The sequence below is a fragment of the Phoenix dactylifera genome, chromosome 8 (assembly GCF_051530095.1).
Source record: "Phoenix dactylifera cultivar Ajwa chromosome 8, Ajwa_hap1_PhDact_Kaust_v1.1, whole genome shotgun sequence".
In the NCBI taxonomy this organism is placed as follows: domain Eukaryota; kingdom Viridiplantae; phylum Streptophyta; class Magnoliopsida; order Arecales; family Arecaceae; genus Phoenix; species Phoenix dactylifera.
This window is the reverse complement of record NC_143197.1, coordinates 1,438,277-1,463,728: the sequence shown is the minus strand read 5'-3', so window position 1 is coordinate 1,463,728 and position 25,452 is coordinate 1,438,277. Positions and strand designations below refer to the sequence as shown.

Below are 25,452 nucleotides of genomic sequence, written 5' to 3'. Positions count from 1 at the left end.
CTGGCAAAATTTTCCCACTGCACATTACTGCTAAAATACAAACCGTTAACCTAGAACCGGTGACTCGCACGCCGCGGCCATTAGTTAAGCAATCAAACACGAACATAAAAAAAAAAAAAGGAAAACTAAGCCATCTTGAATTAATTTTTCCGGGCTGCATCCTACTGGTGGATGCCACACTGTACTTCTCCTAGAGAACATCTTAACAGAACGATATTTCAGATTAGGCCAATAACGCAATTAACAGACCCTACTTTTGGAGAATAATTCGACCCATACGCTGGAGATCGGGTTAAAGCATCAGGCATCCAAACTTTTCAAGGGAAATTACTTTATTCTCAAGTCACAAGAATGGCCAAGATTTGCACAGCAGAGGGAGAAAAACAAATTTATAAACTTCATGCTTTGATTCTTCATTATAACTGACGCATGACTTACCCTCAATACAACCTTGCTGCAGGATTAAAAATGCATTCCTCTGATTCGCTACTGACAATTGCATTTATCTGTTTATCAGAGAGACACTACCCAAACACTTATTACGAAGAAACCCAACATGCATGCGCTTGCAAAAATGCAGACTGGATGCGGTCGATCTGAAGCTACAAAGGCCGTAGGGCCTAGTTGTTGTGCTTTTTGGGTACACCAAGACGCTGACGGAAATCCTCTTCCATGAGCGGCAAACCCTCGCGTAATTTTATCTTGGGCTCCCAGCCAAGCAGTTCCCTGGCCTTTGTGATATCAGGCTTCCTCTGACGTGGATCATCAGGTGTATTCTCCACAATCTTCACTTCCACTGTTGGGTCAATCAACTGAAATCAAACCAAGGTTTCAGTAAGTTATAACACGCTTTCAACAATTTTCATCCAATTATGAAGTATTTGTTTAGAAACTTTTTATTCTGCTTTTTTTTTTTCTTTTGACACTAGTAGTAGGGGCTATACCTGCTCTACCCTGGCCAGGCTAGAGCCTAGAACCCCCGAGCAGACCGAGCCACTGCTCGTGGAACTGGGGATTTACTTATCAAGGGTTGAAATTGGGGTGTTACTATGAGGAATCCAAAGGATGTACCACCTGAACTAAATTTGGTGGTTTAGATTCCGCTTTTAGGTTGCACCCATCCAACAATTGGTTTAAACTAGGAGATATTTTATAACAAGGGTCAGAATCAGGTTAAAAACTCAACCCTGCTGAAGCCTTCTTTTATTGTGAAGCTCCAGAATAGGAGAATCATGGTTGTTGTCATCTAATCACCAAATACTGTGCTATATTGCAGTACTTAGGGCAGATATACAAACAGATTCGGCAACACCTGCCCAACATGAAACCGATAATCTCAAATTTCATGTTGGGCTAATTATATAAAATATGGTGCACGCATCTTTAACAGAAATAAACAAGAATAACAAAGGATTTTGAGTATAAGCTGACCTCCTTCACAGTTTCTGCAAGCTCCATCATTGTAAATTCACCTACAATATTTGAAGCTAATTATAATTATCGAAGTCATTTGCTTCAACAAAAGTGTAATTAGGGCAGTGAAAAACATATTATAACACAAACAGTTGAGCCTATAAGAAAAAAAGAGGTGAAAAAACAGGAAGCTCCAGAAACTAAACAGGGCATCTGCTAACTAAGAAAAATCAAAGAAAGTTTTAAGACTACCAGGGTTTCCAATGTTGATTGGACCAGTGTGCTCTCCATCCATCAGGCGAATAAGACCATCAACCTTCAGGATTAAACCAGTCAAATAATCAAACAACAACATCATACATGACACAACAGCACTGGAATTTCATAGAAAGAAAAAGAGCATGTACCATGTCAGAAACGTAACAGAAACTCCGAGTTTGTGTTCCTGGTGCTTGGACTGTTAAGGATTCACCTCTGCATGACATCAGAGAAAGAATTCAGCAAAGACTACAGAAGAGAGACAAGCCTAGCAAAGAGTGACTAGATGATAGTCAAACAGGAAGTTCGAATGAATAACAAAAGGCATCTAGAATTCTCTCAGAAAAAAGAAAAGGCCTTTAAAAGTATTACCGGAGTGCTTGAGCTATGAAATTACTCACTACGCGACCATCATCAATGTTCATGCGTGGTCCATATGTATTGAAAATTCTAGCAATCCGAATTTCTGTTACAGAGGATCAATTAAAAGAGAGAATTCTTGAGCAGAAGCATCAGGATTCACAATAAACAGAACTCGGAGCAAAAACCATTATCACATAGACACAAAAGCTCCGAACAAGTTCAGTTGGTAAAACAGTACACAACCTATGCCATGCTGCCTGTGATAATCGAACATCAAAGTCTCTGCCACACGCTTCCCCTCATCATAGCAACTCCTTACTCCTACAATCAACCAATAAAGTCGAAAAATCAGAAAATGACTAGAAGAAAGTTGATAATGATGCTCAAAGAATGTCAAATATAAATTCCAGCAAAAATTACAACTATATGGAAGATATCAAGGTAATGCTAAAGATATAGATAGAGAAAAAGAAAAGAAACTATCAGCTAAAAAACAATGATAACATGCAGGAAGTCAAAAACTATGCTATGTATTGTATGGAACAAAAAATAATCCACATTGTAATAATAATCAATACAAATTAACTCAAAAGTTAGAATCCTAAAGAAATGGTGTAATGTGCCCGAATAAAATATGAGAAAGATGTGCTATGTATATCAAACACAAAACATCCATTAACTATCATCTAATTAAAAATCCTTCCTGCACAACATGGCACAAAGATCTAACAAGACCAAGACCCACTAAGATAGCTAAAAGTGCTTCAAGAAACAGGAAATGATTTTACAAGATCATCATAATCTAAAGGACTGATCTTTATAACAAACTGCTTAACAAGTAGCAGTTTGCCTGTGTAAGTAGATTAATAATAATCCACAGGTTTGGCTGAGAATGACATGAAACAGTAGACGATCTCAGGGAAAACTGAGTGGTTAACAAAATTACCAGCAACATTTACAATAATAAATTCTGAATTACTTACAAGAAGAATTCAACATACCAATTGGATTAACATTGCCCCAATACTCTTCGTTCTGGGGATGCTCAAGAGGATCGCCATAAACCTCTGAGGTCGATGTGAGTAAGATCCTGCAAGAGAAAAAGTGAATGAAGGATTTAAATGTCAACCCTGGGAGAAATCAAATTAAGCAACATAAGTTAGTTGAGAACTTACCTTGCTCCAACTCTCTTTGCAAGCCCCAACATGTTTAAGGTGCCAATAACATTCGTCTTTATGGTCTATTGACATATCATATTTGAAGTTATCACCTCCAAGTTCAATAAGCATGACTTATAAACAAACAAGCTTCAAGCTCATGAAATATGCATCGAAGATAATATTTTCTTTTCATAAAATGTATTCTGCGCTTCGATTCAAGAACATGCTCTATTTTGTGGATGTACTTTTTTTGCATCTCTCACTAGATAATGCTCTAGAGAGAGTCTCAAAGGATTTGCACTTCTGAAAAAGATCCATTCATTTTTTTGGGTTAAGCTTAACAAAAGGGGTCCCAGTGATAGATATTATATACATGCAAGTGGTTGATGGAAGTGTATCAGAAAGGAGATTCACATGCAGAGACACACAAAATGATAAGGAAATTGTACCTAGCTAAGGCCCCTCAACAAAGATTCAAATGAGAAGGTTTCTCATTCTATGGTAGATACCAAGATAAGCTTTGGCATATAAGCATGTGCAGAAAATTCAACACCAAAATTGTCAATAATGATGAAGCAAAACCAGGAACACAAGTTGTGTGCCATGGAATATAATTTTCAAATTTTAGCATCTAGATTTCCAAGCTTGTACTACTGGAAGTTATTTCCTGTATTTATTTCATCAATAGTGAAAATGGTTAAGTCAAAATTCTAAGGCTTCAATACTTCTACGAAAACTGAAATTGGCCTAGTGGCTGCTGACTTTTTTCAATACACAATTTTGTTTTGAGATGCAGAAAGCTTGCTGAAATATGGATTCTTTGATCTTACATTCAATGGTTATGCAGTAGCAGTATGAAACAAACGATAGAATTACAAATATATAAAATAGATAAATTCTTGACTTATCCTAAGAGAATCTTCATCATGCACATTCGTATAATGATCCAGAAATACTAATTGAAAAATTTAATGTAAGAGGATACACACCTTTACAGGGTTGTATTTGTAGAAAATTGGAGAAGCAGGGCAAGCAAGATGATAGATCTGATCGACCTCTACCAGCAATGGTTCCGTAACATCTAAAAAGATGATAGAAAGTATTTAGCAACATGTAATGGGCATCGTGTTCATAGATGCACAAAATTCTATTTAAATTGATGAAAGATTTTTATGAATATTTTCTAAGATGGACTAGAGAATATACTAAGAAGTTGCAAAATGGTCTCGCATTCAAAACAAGGCAAAAGGTCTGAAATTATAAAATTCCAGAAATTCTTCACACATCACCAAGGCTTAAGAAAAGTAACTCATAGAAGATCTTAAAAAAAGTGTATAAACAACAGTTAATTTATAATGACACAGTGCAAGCATAGAAATTTTCAGATTTAGGGACATGAAATTACCATGTCGAATAAGCTCAAATCTTGGGTGCCCAATCCACTTTTTGAGATTGTCCTTTGAACCAGTAAAATAGTTATCCACAACAATAACCTGGACACAATAAAGAAAAAAGAACACATAAGCACTTCATCAAATAAATCACGAGAATTTGTACATATGGCTTCAGATGGAACAGATTGATCAGCTGGAATGAAACTCTAACTTTGCCACGCTTGGAGAAAATATTGGCCTTAAGAATCACATATAATGCATTAAACAACATTGTACGTTACTAGCGGCATAATTTATTGTAGCTGTGTGTTTCTTTCTGTTATGGTTGTCAATTAGAGATAAAATATTTGCTGAATTTTCCACAGTTGTCAAACAACAATTATTGCTTCCCCTCATGAAGTTGTATGGGGTGATGCAAGTAATTCCTAGTGTTCCAAAAACGTGAAAGGAAATACAGAGCTCTCATAGTAAAATTAGTTAAACAGTTATGCATCGCGGAGTGGACGAAGGTAACAGATCAATGCCAGAGAGGCTACAATGAAGGATCAGATCATTGAAAACAGGATAAGATCCACGTTCTTGGTATTTTGATGTCGTGTAATCTTCACTCCAGGAAAATTGTATTCGTGCAGAAGATTAATCGAATTATTTTGAGAAGATCGAGCATTTGAAGGTATTAACAACCACTACCAACGATATTAACACCACATACAGAAGTCAGCGATAAAAAATACCTCGTGTTTCTCATTTTCCATCAACCTGTCAACCAGATGAGATCCAATAAATCCGGCACCCCCAGTAACCAAGATCCGCAGATTAGCCTGCGAATTGTTAACCGTGACAGCGAGTTAACATGCATGCGCTCAAAATACCAACAGTTCCTATCAAACTTTTGATGAGGTAATATAGCTCAAAGAACTTCAATTTGAACTTCATTTTAAAGAAGATAATAGACCATGGATGCCTCAAACCAATTTATCTTAGACTAAAATTACCTGAAAGAATTTGGAAAATCGCAGAGGAGAAGGCGTCGGAGGCGGCCGCGTGATGGTGTGCTGATCCCCATTGGCTGACTCCTTCGTCATCGCTCCGATCTCCGCTCAAACAACTGGTCTGCAGCACTCGTTTCCAAACCCCAATCTCATCAGATTTCATCAAGCAAACTACTTTTAAAGCAGAAATTGATTAAAATCAAATATCAACGTGTCAGATTGTTCTATCGAAACATCCGAAGAATTTGAAACACCCCCTCACAAAAGCCCTACTGAAAGAAGAAAAACAGAAATTCTAACCAAGGAATTTAGAAAAAGATCGCCTGTCTTCTCGTCCTAACGAGATTAGATCCGTATCTCGACAAATTAAACAGTGAGATAACCCTACAGATCCAGGACCTTTATATAGAGCAGGCGCGCCAGCCACCACCACCACCAACCGATGCAGCAATGATTCAAAACCTCAAATCCCGCAAATGGAAGAAAAAGGAACGAAGCAAAGCCGATCGGGAGCGATACCTCAACGATTACGAGATCTCCAATCAGATCCGCAATTACCGTGCTCGACCTAAATAGATCAATCCCGATGAGAAATTTTACCTTGGAAAGACGGATATGCCGGATCGACTCCTTGAATTGATGGAAAATGATAGAGATCGTTACGGTGAAATGCAGGGGATTTGCTGATTTAGTTACGATTTATAAATCGGCGGTTTCGGTTTTGGTAGGCTCCTTGCATCTAATCCTCCCAGAATGCCGCTGCTGAGCTGGCGCTAGATAAGATGGTTGACCAAAATATAAGTGAAGCTTTCAAGGACTCAAATCCAACACCCAGAGTCTTAAATGATACGTGTCGAAATATCAAATCATGACCCACCGTTTTTGGGTCCCAGGATCGATCATCTCATGCCACGTTGCATCGGAGTGCCCCAGTTGGGTCCATAACATTGCTGGAAATATTATGACGCTTTCATGGAGTGGGGACCTTCTGACGTGGAGCCACGTTTCCGACCAAGGAGTCCGAGTCGTACGTTGAGAGTGATGGTGGGACCCACGTGGTGACTGTGCGATTAGCGGGACCACGTGGCGACCGTGGGTTACGGTCTTTTACCTCTCCATGTCACCGGCTGTCAAGCGCCTATAAAAACGAACTCGGTCGGTTGATTGGTCGCCTTCCCCTGTTTTACTCCCGACCAACCAGTTGCTCGGCCCTAAACGAAATCCATTTACATACTTCAGTCCCTTCCTATCCGCATCTCCTTTCTATTTTCACCCCTGGTCAGACAAGGATCTCAAATAAGAGAAATATAGATGGCCCGTGCGGAAATTTGTTTGCTCCCAGGTGTATACTTATGAAAACTAAATAATATTTTTTAATTAGGTTTTTTGAATGAGGTACTGAATCACTAGAAAATCTGAGAGCATGTACATACATATATTTAATCCCGGAATGTTAAAAGGTCAAAAATTATTTATATAAGGTCAAATAACTCAAATATATTTCAGCTGATTTTTTAAGGCGAAGTTCTAGATCTTTTTAAATTGTATTAAAATGGATCTAGCCCACGGAGTCCTTTTGAAGCTGACCATAGTTCAAATGTAGTATTTGTAACAAGGTATGATTGAACTTGCACGTTTAATATGATGAGGATGTCGGGATTTAAATAAAGAGGTATGAAGAGCTTATGGGGGTATATATTTAGTCTTACATTAGTTGTGATAGAAAGACTTTGGATATTTATACAGACCAAAATATCAAAATAATATTTCTAAAGCTAGCCTTTAAGATGAAGTCCTAAATTATCATAAATTGTGGGGCCTATGTGGATTGACAAGAACTATAGCGCGGGCTTGGTGCCGCATCAACAAGTGATTTCATTGAGTGAAGAGTCCATGATCTTTGTTCCCTCCGGTGCCTGAACTTTCTTATATAAGCTGGTATTCATATCCTATATGCCGTGGACAAGGGGGAAAAATAAGGTAGGAGAGTCAGAAACGTAATTTTCTCTGACCATTTTATTCTTACCAGCCAGATTTTGAGATTTTTACTTGTTAATAGTTTTTTAAGTTTTTGTTCTATGATGCATGGGTTAATAGAAGTTATTTTTCATTGTTTAGATGAAAGAAAATAAACAAAAAAGTAGGTGCAACAATTCTTGCTTGGCCTTCTGTTTATTAATATTTTCTAAGGACGTTCGTTGAACATGGTTCAGTTTATATGCTCGTGACTTTCGTTCTCTTTCATAGATAGGTGATGGCTACCTACTTGAATCTTTATATATAATTCTTGTTACCATGCATTACTTAACATCTATCTGCTCTGAATGTAGGAAAATGAAACATAATGCTGTCGCATATCTGTGATCATATCCCAGGCTTTGAACTGGATGCACATTTTCCAAAAGTTGGTGATGGGTGTACATCAATCCTGAGTGCACGTCTCCATGAGTATGCAGCGAATATGCTTGTGTTGTTGCACGCTAGTCCAGTGGAAGCAATGATAGAAGGTTATACCAATTTAGAAAGAGGGTGGTTAAAACAAGATGAATCCATAAATCCAGAAGCAAAGAAAGGGTGCCCTGTTCTCCCCAACGTGCAACCATTTTCGCAGATTATTCATGCGGAGATCAAAACTTGCATAGAATGTCCAGCATGCCTGACCGTATCTGAACTTCCAACAAATTAACAAATTACCACAAGTAAAATGAGTTCACATAGTCGTACATTCATCAAGATCTCTTCATTCTTAATGCAGCTTATGTAAACCATTAGCCTTTGAGGGCAAGTTAACCGCATCCCTGTGCAGCTCGGATCTTGAGGTTTAGCAATCGGAGCTGGAGGAATATTTACTCTTTTAAATTACTAACTATAGGGCAAACACGCTTGCAAACATGCCCTAACAAAAAGCTTGTTACAACAAATTAATTAGCTGGAGGAAATATTTACTCTTTTAAACTATTAACTATAGCACAAATACAATAGCAAAGATAAGAAACCCTCACAAGAAGCATGTTACGACAAATTGATTAAAAAATCTCCTTTACGCAAAAGGTAGATCTAGTGGACCTGCTACAGGCTGGTGCAGAGATGCCATAGCACGAGCAAGGCACAATTACTAGCTCAAGCATCGACAAGAATCTTAATTTTTCAGGTGCAGGTTCATACCATGATATAAAATAATTACATGGCAGGAAGGTGGGCTCTAGAATATGTCTGGGTGAAACTGACCAGGAATAGAACTGGATTCCTGTGCCCTCTGAAGATGTATCTTCAATGTATAATTGTTCAGCTGCACCAAAATTATAACATTTTACCATCCCAGTCAAGACCAAGCACTCTGAACAACATCCTAGAGCAATGCGAAAGTAGCATGAAGCTGTGTTTTGATCTAAGATCATCAAGTTGAAATCAAACCCCAATATAAAAGCTTTGAAAGAGCATGTAATATGGGATGGGTGGTGATAATGTCAGCACCCAAGGTCTTAGCTTCAGATGAAGAGCATGTAATGTGGCAGGGACTGTCATGCTGTATGCACAGATGGTCAAAGCTTTAGAAGCTGTCTTTCCATCATCATCCCTCCTAAAACATGCATGCATGCATGTGATTGCGCCAAATTCAACAAAATACTAAGTGCAGCAAACTGAGAGTTGCTTTTGCTTACCTCCAATGTCTGGATTTGCTCTTGGTACTGACTAATAATTTGCTTCAATTGCTGCACCTCCTTTAGCTCCTTCTCATGCTCCATATTGCGCTCATACTGAATAGCAACAGCTCTCTTCAGAATCTGGTTGTCTCTCAACAAACACTGCAATTGCTCTTTAAGAGAAGCAATCTCCTGCTGTGCCATATCAGAGTCCGAAAGAGAGGCAACATCATTTATCGAAAATAGAAAAGATGGGGGGAAAATGCTTTCTGGAATCCAAAAGGGAAACTTTAGACCATCTACCTCCACTGATGCTGTAGATTGTGCAACAACATTCCTTTCAAAAGCTTCCAAGATTTTCATAGCACGGCCTCGGACATCATCCCAATTTGAGGCATTCATCATTTCCTGTACAAAAATATCAACCCACGAAGGCACATCTTGGGGAATACGAGCCTCAGAGTCCAAACTGTCATTCTGTGTACCTTCAACCTTCTGCTTGGATGTCTGATAATTGCTAACGCCTGAAACAAGGAAACATACAAAAGGTCTAGAAGAAAGTTGTACGCAAAACTCTACACTGACATGATACCGCCACCAATCAACTCAGATGGATACTACATGTAAATCCATCTCCTAACCTTCAACATCATTTTCATTTGCTTGGAGAATCGAGTTAAGCCGTGCTGATTCGGCTCTTGTGGAATCATTGCCAAGGCACAGAGCATGAAGACTCCTGATGGCATCATCAATTTTGTGATCATGAGTCTTTAAAACAGTTTCCACAACCTGTGCAGCAATTGCACATAGAAAATTCATATCGTTGATAGTCAAAAAAAGATTTAAAGGGACAGATGAAAAATCTAGATTCTGATACATTCCAAATTATACAAGAAATGAAGCTTGTATTTGACTTAACTACATGATGCCTTTTACTTAATTGTGCCATCAAAACTGGCTAATTTTATATAACAAATCACATTTATCACGTCGGAATATCCCATATAAAAAAGATGTAATTTATGATGTGATAACATGATTTCGCAATGAAGATGCTGGACAGACATTAATCTCAGTATAAGCCACATATAACTGAATATTGCGCACAGCCATGAAACCTTTTGGTGATGTGGGAGCTACTGAATAAAGGAGATAATTCCCCTTTTATAAGGGATCCATCCTCTTTGGTCTACATGTCTTAAACATTATTCAAGCAGCAGTCGAGACAGAGGTTTGCTTTTAGTACAAGAAGAGGAATGTACTCAACAATCGACAAAAATACCACACTAATCCTCCAACCTGAACTACGATGGTGCCCAGAGCAAGCTAATGAACTGCTAATTTTGAATGTCAACGATATCTAACAGCATACAACCATGTTTGAGGTGATGATCAAAATTACTATATAAACATAATAAGACACATGACACGAATATCTTGAGATATCAGACCATAAAAGTGCATCAGTGAGAATCAGACTTGGATCAAATGCATGAACTACTTCAAATTAAAATAAGATCCTGAGATTAAGTTGCTACATGAGCCCATAAAATTTCAGCCAGCATATGTCTCCAGTGCACTGCAACATCTCTCTTGGGGCTGAATCATGATAGGGGATCTCTAAACTTCCATTCTACAACTAATTCCCAGAAACAAATAATCTCCCATGCCAACGAAAAATACTAAGATAAGCACATTCTCTGCAACAGCTTTCGGTGAATTTTGACCTATAGACTTCGTACACTGTTATCTTAACCATAACTCTTGGCCTTTTTACGAATTACCACTGAAACTTGATCATGATCAAGAATTGAATTTAAAATATCCATGTGATCGGTCCAATGAAATTACCCCAATTAACGAACACAATTAAAGCCAAACAAACTAATAGATGGATAAATCCAGGATATAAATCGGATCAGTACGCGAAACAGAAAATAGAAAAGAAAGAAGGCAAGTAAGGACGTTTACCTCCCGATCCATAGACGGGAACATGCGGAGGAGGATGGTGACCTTGTCGTCGGATGCGATGCCAAAATCGGAGGGCCGGACAGGAGATCCGTAGCTCGAGCAGCGGGATCTCTTCGCCGACGGGGCCGGAGCCGGAGATCCGAAGATTTCCTCCAACCCTAGGCGCTTCCCGCAGATCCCCGCAGACATGGCAACCAAACCCTAGCCCTGCACCCTAGGGTTTTGATCGTAAGCGGCGATCCCCCTCTCCCTCGTCTTAATTCCCCGTTTGTATCGCCTTTTTTTTCTCCCTCTCTCTCTCCGGTTGCGGTTCTTGTCCGATCCCAGATGCGATGCGGGGCATTTTTCTCCCCCTCATATAATCTCCATTTAGGCAGCCAGCTATCGATCCGCTGTTGACGGTTTGATCAGAGATGGACGGCAGATTTTCCCCCTTTTCGGAAGAATATCCTCTGACAACAAGTAACCACGACTCGTGAGGGGTTATTTTTTTGGGCCGGCCTACTTCAAACATTTTGTGTCAATAGTGTAAAATGGGCCTTACCTGCTTTGTGTTCTTGTGGAGGTCTTGAATAATTTTATATATAAGAAGGATTAATTATTCCACTTACCCTCTCTGAATGTTCGAGGATTGTCAAATTGAGGAGATAGAAAGCAGAAGCCTCTTATAAAAGAGAATAATTTTACTTAATGGACAATAAAATGCTTCTCAAGTAATTTATTGAAGCATATAATTTAATCAAAGAAAAATGATGTGAAAATTTGAAGACTTTTTTTGATAATCAAGAAATGTTATAACTAGCAAGCAACTTAGATCTAAGAAAAGAAAAAAATAATAGAGACTCATATTAACTTGACGCCGTACATGCACCTTATACTAGGATTATATGAGTCGTAGATTTTCTCGGTCTAGGTTAATGGATTTGGTTGGGCAGGGTCATGAAAACCCAAGTTCCATAAACCTCAATTATGGTGATTGAGGAACTACACTAGTTTTTCCATGAAGAATGATTTTAATTTTAGGTACAAGTAAACTAATGTAAGACTCAAGTAGATCTGGTTTGACAACACTAGGTTTCCCAGTTAAGAATGTAAGTGAATTAGGTTTGGAATGATGATGATGTAGTATTTTTCCCCATCCACTGACTTGTACTCTTAAAACTAGCCTTCCAAGAATGTATCTTTCCCCACTATAAAAGGAGAAACAGGCAAGAAATATTGAAAAAAAAAAAACCTTAAGAGTTAGATACGTCAACAGAACTGAAAAAGAAACCACTTCAGACTGGTTTCTTAAGAATTCTTTAATTATATGGTTGCTAAATTGATCTGCACAAAATGCCCTGTCATCCAAGACTCTAAAAGGAGAAAGAACAAGAGTCTTAATTGTATAAACTTTCAGATATACCTCTTTAAGTTCCTCCTTACAAATAGAGCCATGTTTTTTCCCTTCAAAAAGTAGCAGGAGCACAGTGCTGGAGTCATCATGAACTCCAAGAAATCTATTGTTTAATTATTTTTGCTTTGCTTTTATGTGCTGGTTTAAATTAGCTTAGGATGAGCCTTATGCTCAATAAACCTAAACTTAGTGGGATTTTCTTTCGGTTTTTAGTGGGAGTTTTTAAGGGGGGAAACTGGGGAGAGAGTTGTTGAGGCTTGTGCTTTTGTGCGGCATGAGCTCCTTTTTGGACTTTGGAGAGAGGGAGGCGTCTTCAGTAAGGAGTTCATTTTATTGGTCCATCGTGCTGTTTTTGATGACTTGTCATTTGTTTTTATTCTTGAAAATCTATAGTAATAGCGACCAACTGTTCAATCTGCCAGGCAAAAGGTTTTCAGCTTATACTAAGTCTTCACAACAGCAGTAACAGATTCAATTATTTGTTCTTATTGGTAGAGAATAAGTTGTTTATTTTTCTTTTCTAATGAATAGTAGCGATGACTGCTCAATCAATTAGAAAGGGAGAAGATTATATAGTTTTCAGCTTATTCTAAGTCTTCAATCAAAAAAAAGCTTATACCAAGTCTGCACAATAGTAGTAACAAATTCAATTATTAGTTTTTATTTGTAGAGAAAATAAGCAAGAGGTTTTGAGATATCTTTTATGCTATCTTGTATTGGATATTCATAAAAGAAAGTAAGGTAAAAACACAAATCAAAGAATGTGGATCCTTATCTCCCGCCAGCAAGGAGTTTTTGTGCAAGATCGCAACATTATCGGCAATATCATGATTGCTTAGGAGATGATTTATTTGGTTAATTCTATCGTAACTCCGAAAGTTGATATGAAGCAGATTTTTGACCGTATAAAGTGGAATAATCTTTCAGATGTTCTAAATCATCCTGGCTTTCATACTAGGTTTATTGATTGGATTGAAGGCTATATTTCTTTTTAATCCTTCTTTCCCCATTCTAATCAAAGGAGCACCATCTTCTTGGTTTACTTCCAACATTGGACATCAATAGGGCTCAGAGATGCCATCTAGGCATCTTCATAGAGTTGTACGTGATAGTGTCACAACTCAAGACCTCATTCAAAATGCCTTGTTGGAAGGTATTATTTGATTTTTTTGATCATGCATAAATACGCAAGATCTAACCAGCGAATAGCCGATGTGGGACTAAACACACACCTGCATGGATTCTCACATATAGCGCTCGAGAGCTTTTAAGGTATGTAGAAATGATTTGCTTCATGCTGATGACCTATTACCGGCTGCCAAGTCTAGCAGCAAAGATGCAGAGAAGTAGAAGAAAATCCCCAGTGTAAAACTATTTTGGTTAAAACTACCCTTGCTTGAGAAGGATTTCATTTGTTAGATGGTACAGGTGATTTATGCAAGGAATTGGAGGAGTATGAGGAATATATATATATATTATGATTCAGTGTCCCATGGCTAATACGAAATGGACTTCCATGCAATAAAAGTTTCATTCTCATACAAAATTTTCTTGACATTAGCGATCTAAGTGCAGATTTAGAGGAGCACACGGCAACTGATGCATCCGAGAGTATTATTGACTATGCACGGTGGCTACTCTGCTGTTCAAGAAACCAGAAAATTTTTAAAATAAAAGTTCAGATGGCCAAAAGATTGAAGACATACATGGCCCGTCGCACGCAGGTAGATTTTTTCAATGCAGAGAATTTTTTTCAGTGACGAGCCATGTTACATCCCTCTCTGTATTGGTCGCTTGGATACCCCCCCTCCACATGGAGTGTCAAAATCAACTTTGACGGACAAGTCCGTTCAAACTCTGCTGCGGTGGAATTTATCATCGGAGATCGTGCAGGCCGGCAATCATAGGCTGCAACTAGACGTGAAACTTTCAACTCTCTTACCAGTTTTTGTTGTTCCTCGTAAATACGAAAAGATTTTCTAAGGGGGAAAACATAGCGAACCACCACGGCGTTCAAGCCAATCAGCTATGTCTTGTCTGCCTCCACGAAAGGCAGTTGGGTTTAGGAGTAATCCAAGGAATACGTCGACCTCAAGCACTCAAAAACAAGTTAGAACATTCTAACATGCACATTTACCTAACAAGACTGGGCCATAACATAAAGCGCACCATGCAAATTAACATATGCATGGTGACCACACGTGAGAGCATCATCCATCTAGAAGTGGACTTCTAGCGCCGGATACTTCCAGACGAGCTTAACGAGGCAGCTAGCCTAATAATTAAACATGCAGTTTGAAGTCATCCTTTGATATTTTCCTCTCCATTCGACGGCACAGAACCGATCAAATAACAATGAAGACTGCAAATGGAGCACCATTCATCTCCTTTATAACGAGCAGAGGATAAGAGGCCACACAAAACATTCAACAATCCCTGCTATCGTAAACAGATAGAATGGCCTTGTTGCACCATCTCCTCCTCCTCTCCATCTTGCTCCCATTTTGCACCGCTGCCACCGACTCCATCGGCCAGTACTGTGCTAATAGCTTCAACGGCAGCAAAATCCAGGCCAACATCGACCACGTCCTATCTGATCTCGTCGCAATGGCTTCGGTCGGTGGCTTTGCGACGTCATACTCCGGTGAAGGAAGCGATGTAATTTACGGCCTCGCGCAGTGTAGGAGAGATGTTAGCTCCGATGACTGCTCGACGTGCCTCACGGCTGCGGCAAAGAAGCTCCCAACGGTCTGCCCAGGCCAAGCCGATGCGAGGATTTGGTACGACTACTGCTTCATGCGCTACGACAACGAGAACTTCATCGGCAAGGCCGATACCGGGTACGCGATAATTTTAATTAACGTCCAGAATGCCACAGATCCCGAGGCTTTCGACAAGGAGGAGGAGAGCCTGATGAGTAGGCTGAAGGCGGAGGCGGTGGCGCCGGGAAGCAAGGGATTCGCAACCGGGAAGACGGAGTTCACGCCAGATGTGACCATCTACGGGCTGGAGCAGTGCACAAAGGACCTCCAGCCACTGATGTGCGCCCAGTGCTTGTCGTCGGCGCTGGCCAAATTCCCCGACTACTGCCGGTTCCGGCGGGGGTGCCAGGTGCTTTCTAGCAGCTGTATTGTGCGCTACGAGATTTATCCCTTCTTTTTCCCGCTCGACTTGCGCCCGACTACTGAAGTCGGCCACGAGTCCAAGGCCATCTTGTATCCGTAGCGTTGAGTGTCTCAACGGTACTTCTGTAATCAAAATATATGAAGATATATATATATAGATATATCATATATGGAAGAAATAAAGAGCTTGTGATCGGATTTTCACAGGTCAAATACTTCATATTTACATGATTATAACTTCTTGCATGACTTAAACATGGTATATTGGAATCGCAATTTCTTCTTCTTCTTGTTTATTTTAACTCTCTCTCTCTCCCTCTCCCTCTCTTTCTCTCTCTCTCTCTCTCTCTCTCTCTCTCTCTCTCTCTCTCTCTGTATCTTGGCAAATTTGTGCACAAAACTCGACTACTATATGGAAACAACCAAGCACACCAATGTCTTGATTAGGCGCTGGTCTTTTTCTCTCTTTTTTTCACTGCTACTAGAAATCCTGATAATATTCCATGAAATTGAGAATGCAGAATATATAAATTAAGAATAATCAGTCATTATGGTAAAGAGCTACGGAGATGCATGTTAAAGTGAGTCATGACAATGCTATGACAAACTCGATCAACTCATAACACAAAAGTCCCATTTTGTCCAAAATTATTCAACTTCTTTACATTATTTCATATTTTAAATGAGATTAGCTAATTATTTAAATTTTTAAATTTTTTTTGTAGGTATACCCTCCTAAATATATGAAATTACATGAATACCATCGTAAAATTACTATTTGCATATGTATCCTTTTTTTTGGTTTCTTTTTTCATATGTATCTGTACCATCTAACATCGTTAAAAAATAAACGGTTTAAAGCTAAAATGACCGAAATATCCTTATGCGTAGATATAAAAAAAAAGTTATAAGGGTATACACGCAAATAGCAACTTTACAAAGGTATTTATGCAGTTTAAATCGTTTATTTTTTAATAGCATTAAATAGTATGGATACATATATATATATATATATATATATATATATATATATATATATATATATATATATATATATATATATATATATATATAAGGGTAAACATGTAAAATAAGTATTTTATGAAGGTATATATGTAAATAGCAATTTTATGAGAGTATTCATATAATTTTGCATATTTTGGAGGGTATGCATGCAAAAAAACTCAATTATTAACTTCAGTTAACAACAATTTCGTACGGGTACAACAAAAATTGTAGTTCTTTGAAAACTACTTGTAGATTTGACGATCTAGAAATGGCGGCAGAAGAAGCTAGACAAAGTAATAGATATACTTGCTTTGATGCCAGAGTCAAGGCGTTATATGGAAAATAACTCCAGAAAATTAGGACTGAGAGTTGCCAGCCTGATTAATTGTTAGATTCACTGACCATATTTGAGTAGTGAAAGATCAAGCCTTCGTGGATCAAAATGGTATCTAACACTGCCATTATGGGGCCACGGAGTAAAACAATAATGCAGCTTCATAAATAAACCGTTCTCAAGCATGCAAATAGATTTTAATTGGTTAGAAACTATGATGGTGCTTGCAGGCTGGCCTGTAATTATAGGCTGGAACTAGACATGTGAAACATTCCAACTCTCTTACTAGTTTTTGTTGTTCTTATAAATATGAAATGATTTCTAAAAGGGGGAAAACATAGTGAACATCGCAATTAATGTTCGAACCAATCGGCTGTCCTGGCTGCCTCCACGCAAGGCAGTTGGATTTAGGAGAAATCCAAGGAACGCGTGGACGCCCAGACGAGCTTAACAAGTCGGCAAGCCTAAATAAATATACAGTTTGAAGTCGTCCTTCGGTATTTGCCTCTCCACTCGACCGAACAGAACCAATCAAAGGTCAATAAAGACAGCAAATAGAGAACACACGAACCCCTTTATAACGAGCAGAGGATAAGAGGCCTCACAAAACATTCAGCAATCCCTGCCATCGTAAAGAAGCGCAGCATGACCTTGTTGTACCATCTCCTCCTCCTTTCCATCCTGCTCCCATTTTGTACCGCTGCCACCGACTCCATCGACCAATACTGTGCCAATAGCTTCAACGGCAGCCAAATCCAGGCCAACATCGACCACCTCCTACCCGATCTCGTCGCAAATGCTTCGGTCAGTGGCTTTGCGACGTCATACTCCGGTGAAGGAAGCGATATAATTTACGGCCTCGCGCAGTGTAGGGGAGATGTTAGCTCCGATAACTGCTCGACGTGCCTCACGGCTGCGGCAATGAAGCTCCCAACGGTCTGCCCAGGACAAGCCGATGCGAGGATTTGGTACGACTACTGCTTCATGCGCTACGACAACGAGAACTTCACCGGCAAGGCCGATACCGGGTACGCAATAATTTTACGTAACACCCAGAATGCCACAGGTCCCGAGGCTTTCGATAAGGAGGAGGAGAGCCTGATGAGTAGGCTGAAGGCGGAGGCGGTGGCCCCGGGAAGCAATGGATTCGCAACCGGGAAGACGGAATTCACGACAGATGTGACCATTTACGGGCTGGAGCAGTGCACAAAGGACCTCCAGCCAGAGATGTGCGCCCAGTGCTTGTCGTCGGCGCTAGCGCTGGCCGAATTCCCCGACAACTGCCGGTTCCGGCGGGGGTGCCAGGTGCTTTATAGCAGCTGTGTTGTGCGCTACGAGATTTATCCCTTCTTTTTCCCGCTCCACTAGCGCCCGACTACTGAAGTCGGCCACTACTCCAAGGCCATCTTGTATCCGTAGCGTTGAGCGTCTCAACGGTACTTCTGTAGTCAAAATGATATATATATGGAAGAAATAAAGAGCTTGTGATAGGATTTTCACAGGTCAAATACTTCATATTTACATGATTATAACTTCTTGCATGTCTTAAACATGGTATACTGGTATTGCTATTTCTTCTTGTTATTGTTTTTTTTTTTAAATGGCGAATTTGTGCACAAAACTCGGCTACTATATGAAAACAACCGAGCACAGATGTCTTGATTAGGCACTGGTCCTTTTTTTTTTTACTGCTACCAGAAATCTTGATAATATTCCATGAAATTGAGAATATATAAAATAAGGGTGACCGGTCATTATAGTAAAGAGCTACGGAGATGTTAAAGTGAGTCATGACAATGCTATGACAAACTCGATCAACTCACAACACAAAAGTCTCATTTTGTCCAAAATTATTCAACATCTTTACATTATTTCATATATTAAATGAGATTAGCTAATTATTTAAATTTTTAAATTTTTTTTGCATATATACCCTCCTAAATATATGAAATTATATGAATATCATCGTAAAAATACTATTTGCATGTATATCCTTTTTTTCTTTTCTTTTTTTCATATGTATCTGTACCATCTAAAGTCGTTAAAAAACAAACAGTTCAAAACTAAAATGACTGAAATATCCTTATGAGTAGATATGTAAAAAAAAAAGTTATAAGGGTATACACGCAAATAGCAACTTTATGAGGGTATTCATGCAATTTCTCATATTTAGAAAGATATACATTCAAAAAATCTATTAAAAAAAGGATCAGAACTTGGCTGAAACTTGCTAAGTCTTTTATGATTCAGTTGGATCGACAAGTCAAAAAAAATTGAGCCACATTGTCTTTTTTTTTTAAGATCATGACTTGGTCAAATTAGAATATTAGGTGATCATTTTGGTAATGTCATTGTTCATTTTATTTTGATATAATTATTATTATTGAATCTATAACATCTATATATTCTTCATTATTTTAAAAAGATTAAAGTATATCAAATTTAAATTAATTATAGATGCTTAGATTAGTAAAATATTTTTTAGTGATTTGTAAATGTTGAATTGTTTGTTTTTTAGGCGAGCATTTTGTAAAAATAACATGATTCATTCTATAAGAGTTGATATTAACATGAGATCATGTGACATAATAATATTAATTCTTTTTTGATATCTTGTTTTATTAAGAATAACTGAATTATCTTTACTGAAGTTTGATCCTTTTTTTTTAGAATTTTTAAGTGTATACCATCCTAAATATGCGTAATTAGATGAATAACTTTATAAAATTGCTATTTGCATGTATATTCTTATAATATTTTCTTTTTGCGCGTCTATCTGCAAGAGTATTTCAGTTATTTCAAATTTAACTTATTTATTTTTTAACGACATTAAATGGTATGGATATATATATAAAAAAGGGTATACATGCAAAATAAGTATTTTATGAAGGTATACATGCAAATAGTAATTTTATGAGAGTATTCATATAATTTTGCATATTTTAGAGGCTATGCATGCAAAAAAAAACTCAATTATTAACTTCAACTGAACAACAATTTCGTATGGGGACAACAAAAATTGTAGTTCTTTGAAAACTGCTTGTAGGTTTGACGATGTAGAGATGGTGGCAAAAGAAGCTAGACAAAGTAATAGATATACTTGCTTTTATGCCAGATTCAAGGTGCTATATGGAAAATAACACCAGAAAATTAGGACTGAGAGCTGCCAGCCTGATTAATTGTTAGATTCACTGACCATATTTGAGTAGTGAAAGATCAAGCCTTCGTGGATCAAAATGGTATCGAACAGTGCCATTATGGCTACGGAGTAAAACAATAATGCAGCTTCATAAATAAACCGCTCTCAAGCATGCAAATAGATTTTAATTGGTTAGAAACTATGATGGTGAAAGATGGACAAAAAAGGATTATATAGAGTTGTACATGAAATTATGTCAATGGTTGCAGAACCTTCCGGGCGAACTGATACAAGATATCAAATAAATATAATATTGCAGGCACATGCTTAGCTGTAGAAATAAAAAGATAACAAGCAATTACAGAAAAAAGTTTGTGTTCCATGAAAGGTAATAACAGGAATAAGAAAGTACTCACAGAAATTAACGTCTCCATCCTTAGTTATATGGCAAAAACCAACTGCCAGTGATATAGACCCCAACGACTATGTTGGTTCTGTTTACAAAGATAATGAATTTTAGGAATTTTCTTGATGTACATATGGGCTCCAGTAACTTCCCGCAAGTAAGAAGGCCAAATATGCTCGACATGAACTGCAGAGTGCAAACAAAAAAATATTGCAATTTATCTGACCTATATATATGCTGGCTTCGGCAGTTGATAAAGAGCAATGCAGGAACTGAAAACAAAAATGTGACGAGAATAACAATAAGATGTGCTAATACTATTATTAGAGAACATATTGATTAAAAAATAGAAAGGATTGATACATGGTGAACTACCTCAGTGTTCAAACCAATCAGCTATTTCTCATCTGCCTCCACGCAAGGAAGTTAGGTTTAGGAGAAGTCCCAGGTTTGCGTAGACCTCAAGCACTCAAAAGCAATTTAAAACATTCTAACATGCAGATTTACCTAACATGACCGGGCCATAAAAGCACAACGTGAGAGCCACATCTATCTAGAAGTGGACTTGTGGCGCCGGTTGTTACAGGCTGCGGTGGAATTCATCATCGGAGTTACATGCAGGCCGGCCGGTGGTTACTATAGGCTGGAACTAGACATGTGAAAGATTCAACTCTCTTACTAGTTTTTGTTGTTCTTGTAAATATGATTAAAAGATTTTCTACGGGGAAATTAAACTTGGTGAACCATCACAATGTTCAAACCAATCGGCTGTCTTGTCTGCCTCCACGCAAGACAGTTGGATTTAGGAGAAATATCCAAGGAATGCGTGGACCTCAAGCCGTCAAAAACAATTTAGAACATTCTAACATGCATATTTACCTAAAAAGGCTGGGCCATAAAGCACACCATGCAAGCAAATGCATGGTGACCACACGTGAGAGCACCATCCATCTAGAAGTTGACTTCTGGCGCCGGATACACACAGACGAGCTTAACAAGTCGGCTGGCCTAAATAAGTATACAGTTTGAAGTCGTCCCTCGGTATTTGCCTCTCCATTCGACCGAACAGAACAAATCAAAGGTCAATAAAGACTGCAAATGGAGAACACACGAACCCCTTTATAACGAGCAGAGGATAAGAGGCCTCACAAAACATTAAGCAATCCCTGCCATCGTAAAGAACGCAGCATGGCCTTGTTGTACCATCTCCTCCTCCTCTCCGTCCTGCTCCCATTTTGTACCGCTGCCACCGACTCCATCGGCCAGTACTGTGCCAATAGCTTCAACGGCAGCAAAATCCAGGCCAACATCGACCACGTCCTATCTAATCTCGTCGCAAAGGCTTCGGTCGGTGGCTTTGCGACGTCATACTCTGGTGAAGGAAGCGATATAATTTACGGCCTTGCGCAGTGCAGGGGAGATGTTAGCTCCGATGACTGCTCGACGTGCCTCACGGCTGCGGCAAAGAAGCTCCCAACGGTCTGCCCAGGCCAAGCCGATGCGAGGATTTGGTACGACTACTGCTTCATGCGCTACGACAACAAGAACTTCATCGGCAAGGCCGATACTGGGTACGCGATAATTTATATTAACGTCCAGAATGCCACAGATCCCGAGGCTTTCGACAAGGAGGAGGAGAGCCTGATGAATAAGCTGAAGGCGGAGGCGGTGGCGCCGGGAAGCAAGGGATTCGCAACCGGGAAGACGGAGTTCACTCCATATGTGACCATCTACGGACTGGAGCAGTGCACAAAGGATCTCCAGCCACTGATGTGCGCCCAGTGCTTGTCGTCGGCGCTGGCCAAATTCCCCGACTACTGCCGGTTCCGGCGGGGGTGCCAGGTGCTTTATAGCAGCTGTATTGTGCGCTACGAGATTTATCCCTTCTTTTTCCCTCTCGACTCGCGCCCGACTACTGAAGTCGGCCAGTACTCCAAGGCCATCTTGTTTCCGTAACGTGGAGCGTTTCAACACGTGCCTCTGTAGTCAAAATATATGAAGATATAATGCATGCCGATCTTGTTGACTTGGCAGAAATAAAGAGCTTGTGATAGGATTTTCACGAGTCAAACACTGGTATTAATTGGTATTTCTTTTCTTCTTCTTTTTTCGAAAGTCTTTTTCTCTCTCGCACGCAGACGGATGATTGGCCATTTGACCTTGTGTTTGGTCGAGCAACTGATGATCAAAGGGGCAAGGCATGAGGAATTTTCTAAAAAGGTCGGGTTGTAGTCTGACTCTAATCACTACTATTGGACCCACCTTCGTTCGTCAGTGAAAGAGAATATATATCAAGAGTAAAGCTATAAAGGATAATGAACGCGACGAACCATAGCTTGAAAAATCCTTCTCATTTAACCATATTAGTCTTAATATAATTTAGAATATGACAGAAGGATTGCATGTGCAAGTGGTGATGGGCTTCCATATGATAGAATTATCATCAGAGGTGTAAGGACATTTTATGATAATATAATTCTATTTTTAACTTTTATAATATATAACATGTTAATTAATTAAGCGATAACTGTCTAGCCAGTGATGATGCATGGTTATATATATCCTCCTGCATCAATTTACACCATTTTACTATAAATTCATCGTATATCATAATCCTGGTGAGTAAAGTACCATGTCTAGCAAATATGCAAATAAGAAGGCCAAATATGCTTGACACAAACTGCAAAGTGCAAAAAAAAAAAATTATTGCAATTTATCTTTTATATATATATATATATATATAATTGAAAGGCAATGGGCTAAACTTGAGCACCATCAATGCATGAAAGCAACCAGTTCTGCACACTGATTATCCATGTAATCATTTTTCTTACAATTAGGAGCTCTACTGCGAGACTGTAATCAGCCAAGTTATCGGCAGAACAGAGGAGCGACAAGCATAAGGCATTGCATGACAATGAAGAATATAAACACACGAAACTTATGCTTATAGTAAATCAACCATGAAACTAGCATCAGCAAGTAAGAATCAAACATCAGCAAGGATAACAGCATAATGTGAAGAAACTCTCGAAGCACGATCAAGGAATATGCTTGCTTATAACAGTGAAGCTATTTTAAAATCCTTCCACAAGATGCAAGCTTTAAAGCAAGACTAACTGGAAGTTTCATTAGAGCATGATATTACTAGGGAAAATTTTGCTTCATTTCGGTTCTTTTTTATTAGGCACTTCCTTGAAGAAAAACTTCTACCATGAGCAGATGAATCATATTATCAAGAAAAGAACTTTGACATGGTGATGATGCTGTTTTTACTAACATTTCAACCACCAAATTCACACTCTTTCTACTACGAGCACATGCTTTAAGTACCCTGCAGTAATGACGTTCCACGCAAAAGGAAAGGTACTGCAACGAATCAAACATCAAACGATTAGATAGTTCGTAACAGCAGTTTTCCCAAGAAAATAACCGACGCCCCGATGCAATTTGGTGCTATTTTTCCAAAACGAATTAATAAAAGAGAAGGACCATACTTGGCAGGAGCTAGAGCCACGTCGTTCAAAGTCCAAGGCAAGATTAGGGTTAGAAGGTACACAAGAAACCGCACTCCGGATAGCCCTTTGCAGAGCCTGGTGAATCCGCCTGGTGACAAGGGGTTTAAAAAAAAAAGATCAAGAAACAACGATAGAATCGTAAAGAACTCAAGGCAGATAAAAGAAAAGCGGAGAGGGATTACAACGGAGAGAGCCGTGGCGATTGACGGAGCTTCTCGAGTATAAAAGAGCGAGAGAACGGAAAGAAGGGCCATGGCGAGAGAGATTCTTGAGCAGCAGAGGGCAAGAACGAAAACCGAAGCAGAGAGAACGGGAACAAGAAAGAAGGTGGAACGAGACCGATGGTGAGGGTATTAAAGGGCTTCTTTGGGCTTGGCGACGGGTAGCCGCGTTTATATAACCAATTTCGATGGCCCAAAACGGAACCAAAAGCCCATCAGCGCGCACTTGAATGCTCTCTTCTTTGATCAGCTCGCTCCGAAGGCGCGCATAGAGATTTCCATGCAGGCGCTTGCCCAAAACGGAACCTACGGGAGTATGTTTTTCTTGATTTAGGTGAGTGAGTTACCGATACACGTACGCTATTTCTTTTTCTTTTTCTTTTTCTTTTTGGGTATAGCACTTACCCTCGTTTGATGCACTCTTATTGCGTATATAATGTAAACAATAAAAAAAAATGATGGGGGGCTGACTTGTAGCAGTAAATGCCAAGCTCTTTCAATGTTGCAAGTGAGTGGGGAAAAAGCTTATCACTCTCTCAAACTGCACCATTAACTGTTGTAACTAATCGGAAAGTCCAAATTCTTTTAATAAAGTCTTGGCTGGCTGTTGCCTCCCTTAGTATCAAAAAAATAAAAAACAAAAATAAATGAAAAGTCCAGATTTTATGGGATTCCAAAGCCAATCGATAGCCCCAACAAATGAAGCTTCATTATCATTGTTATAATGTATATTAAAAATTGTTAACGAGTGCAGCTACACCGCCAAACTTAAAAGAATTGTTGATTTCATTCGCCGTTGAGAATCAGAGCTTCCATTTAGGCCGCCTTGTTTTCTTCTGAAAGAACTTTTTTCCTGGTAGTATTAGGATTTGAACCCCTCAAATTGCAGCTACGGTAAGCATCACATCCAGGGAGATCTGAGGATCATAGTGCAGAAGAGTAAAAAGCGCAAGTTATAAGGTTGATTACCAAGCCAATCTAGTGAATCAACTTAGAAAGCATGGCAAAGCAGCTGATAAGATCTTATTTTGTTTACAATTTTTCAATACAAACTGTCCAGAGCCATAATAGGCGGAAATGATGTCTTCCAGACTAAACATATCTACAGAA

General features: G+C 39.0%; 3 protein-coding genes, 1 long non-coding RNA gene and 2 pseudogenes across 10 annotated transcripts; 3 read left to right on the top strand and 3 right to left on the bottom strand.

Moving 5' to 3' along the window:
- Nucleotides 1-388: 388 nt before the first annotated feature.
- On the bottom strand, nt 389-6,349 carry LOC103703440 (UDP-glucuronic acid decarboxylase 6-like). 4 transcript variants are annotated; one of them, XM_039124187.3, is made up of 14 exons: nt 6,181-6,330; nt 5,881-6,099; nt 5,584-5,701; nt 5,323-5,409; nt 4,600-4,687; nt 4,184-4,275; nt 3,210-3,274; nt 3,036-3,124; nt 2,278-2,355; nt 2,044-2,137; nt 1,821-1,887; nt 1,666-1,729; nt 1,432-1,472; nt 389-812 (listed from the first exon to the last, which is right to left on the bottom strand). In XM_039124187.3, the coding sequence occupies exons 3-14, from the start codon at nt 5,671-5,673 to the stop codon at nt 621-623; spliced, it is 1,047 nt and encodes a 348-aa protein (XP_038980115.3). In that variant the 5' UTR covers nt 5,674-5,701; nt 5,881-6,099; nt 6,181-6,330; the 3' UTR covers nt 389-620. The 4 variants fall into 4 exon arrangements, with proteins under 4 accessions (XP_038980115.3, XP_038980114.3, XP_008784504.4 ...); XM_039124186.3 differs by having other exon boundaries at nt 5,980-6,099; nt 6,181-6,318; XM_008786282.6 differs by lacking the exon at nt 5,881-6,099 and having other exon boundaries at nt 6,181-6,349.
- A 2,139-nt stretch (nt 6,350-8,488) lies between these two features.
- LOC103703441 (uncharacterized) lies at nt 8,489-11,570 on the bottom strand. 4 transcript variants are annotated; one of them, XM_008786290.6, is made up of 5 exons: nt 11,196-11,570; nt 9,866-10,013; nt 9,528-9,748; nt 9,243-9,419; nt 8,489-9,160 (listed from the first exon to the last, which is right to left on the bottom strand). In XM_008786290.6, exons 1-5 carry the CDS (start codon nt 11,382-11,384, stop codon nt 9,152-9,154), a joined length of 744 nt encoding a protein of 247 aa, XP_008784512.2. In that variant the 5' UTR covers nt 11,385-11,570; the 3' UTR covers nt 8,489-9,151. The 4 variants fall into 4 exon arrangements, with proteins under 4 accessions (XP_008784512.2, XP_008784510.2, XP_008784511.2 ...); XM_008786288.6 differs by having other exon boundaries at nt 8,489-8,869; nt 11,196-11,547; XM_008786289.6 differs by having other exon boundaries at nt 8,489-8,869; nt 9,243-9,416; nt 11,196-11,536.
- A 3,302-nt stretch (nt 11,571-14,872) lies between these two features.
- On the top strand, nt 14,873-15,953 carry LOC148702603 (cysteine-rich repeat secretory protein 55 pseudogene; annotated as a pseudogene).
- A 1,504-nt stretch (nt 15,954-17,457) lies between these two features.
- Nucleotides 17,458-18,566, top strand: LOC103703581 (cysteine-rich repeat secretory protein 55 pseudogene; annotated as a pseudogene).
- A 3,183-nt stretch (nt 18,567-21,749) lies between these two features.
- Nucleotides 21,750-22,694, top strand: LOC103703442 (cysteine-rich repeat secretory protein 55-like). The gene has a single exon (XM_008786292.6). It carries the CDS (start codon nt 21,792-21,794, stop codon nt 22,557-22,559), a length of 768 nt encoding a protein of 255 aa, XP_008784514.3. The 5' UTR covers nt 21,750-21,791; the 3' UTR covers nt 22,560-22,694.
- Nucleotides 22,695-23,800: 1,106 nt separating this feature from the next.
- Nucleotides 23,801-24,462, bottom strand: LOC148702602 (uncharacterized). The gene is made up of 3 exons (XR_016396111.1): nt 24,304-24,462; nt 24,101-24,209; nt 23,801-23,972 (listed from the first exon to the last, which is right to left on the bottom strand). It is a non-coding gene; the product is annotated as an uncharacterized LOC148702602 (long non-coding RNA).
- Between the last annotated feature and the right edge of the window lie 990 nt (nt 24,463-25,452).

Bases quoted from the DNA above. Each gene is read 5' to 3' on its own strand.
- LOC103703442 (XM_008786292.6), top strand. From the start codon at position 21,792: ATGGCCTTGTTGTACCATCTCCTCCTCCTCTCCGTCCTGCTCCCATTT.
- LOC103703440 (XM_008786282.6), bottom strand. From the start codon at position 5,673: ATGACGAAGGAGTCAGCCAATGGGGATCAGCACACCATCACGCGGCCG. The intron at 3,275-4,183 runs GTGTGTATCCTC...ATATGTCAATAG, and splicing joins ACAAATACAACCCTGTAAAG to ACCATAAAGACGAATGTTAT. The intron at 1,473-1,665 runs GTAGTCTTAAAA...CAAATATTGTAG, and splicing joins AATCAACATTGGAAACCCTG to GTGAATTTACAATGATGGAG.
- LOC103703441 (XM_008786288.6), bottom strand. From the start codon at position 11,384: ATGTCTGCGGGGATCTGCGGGAAGCGCCTAGGGTTGGAGGAAATCTTC. The intron at 9,749-9,865 runs GTTAGGAGATGG...TCCTTGTTTCAG, and splicing joins AAATGAAAATGATGTTGAAG to GCGTTAGCAATTATCAGACA. The intron at 8,870-9,242 runs GTAAGCAAAAGC...ATTTTGGTGCAG, and splicing joins AGCAAATCCAGACATTGGAG to CTGAACAATTATACATTGAA.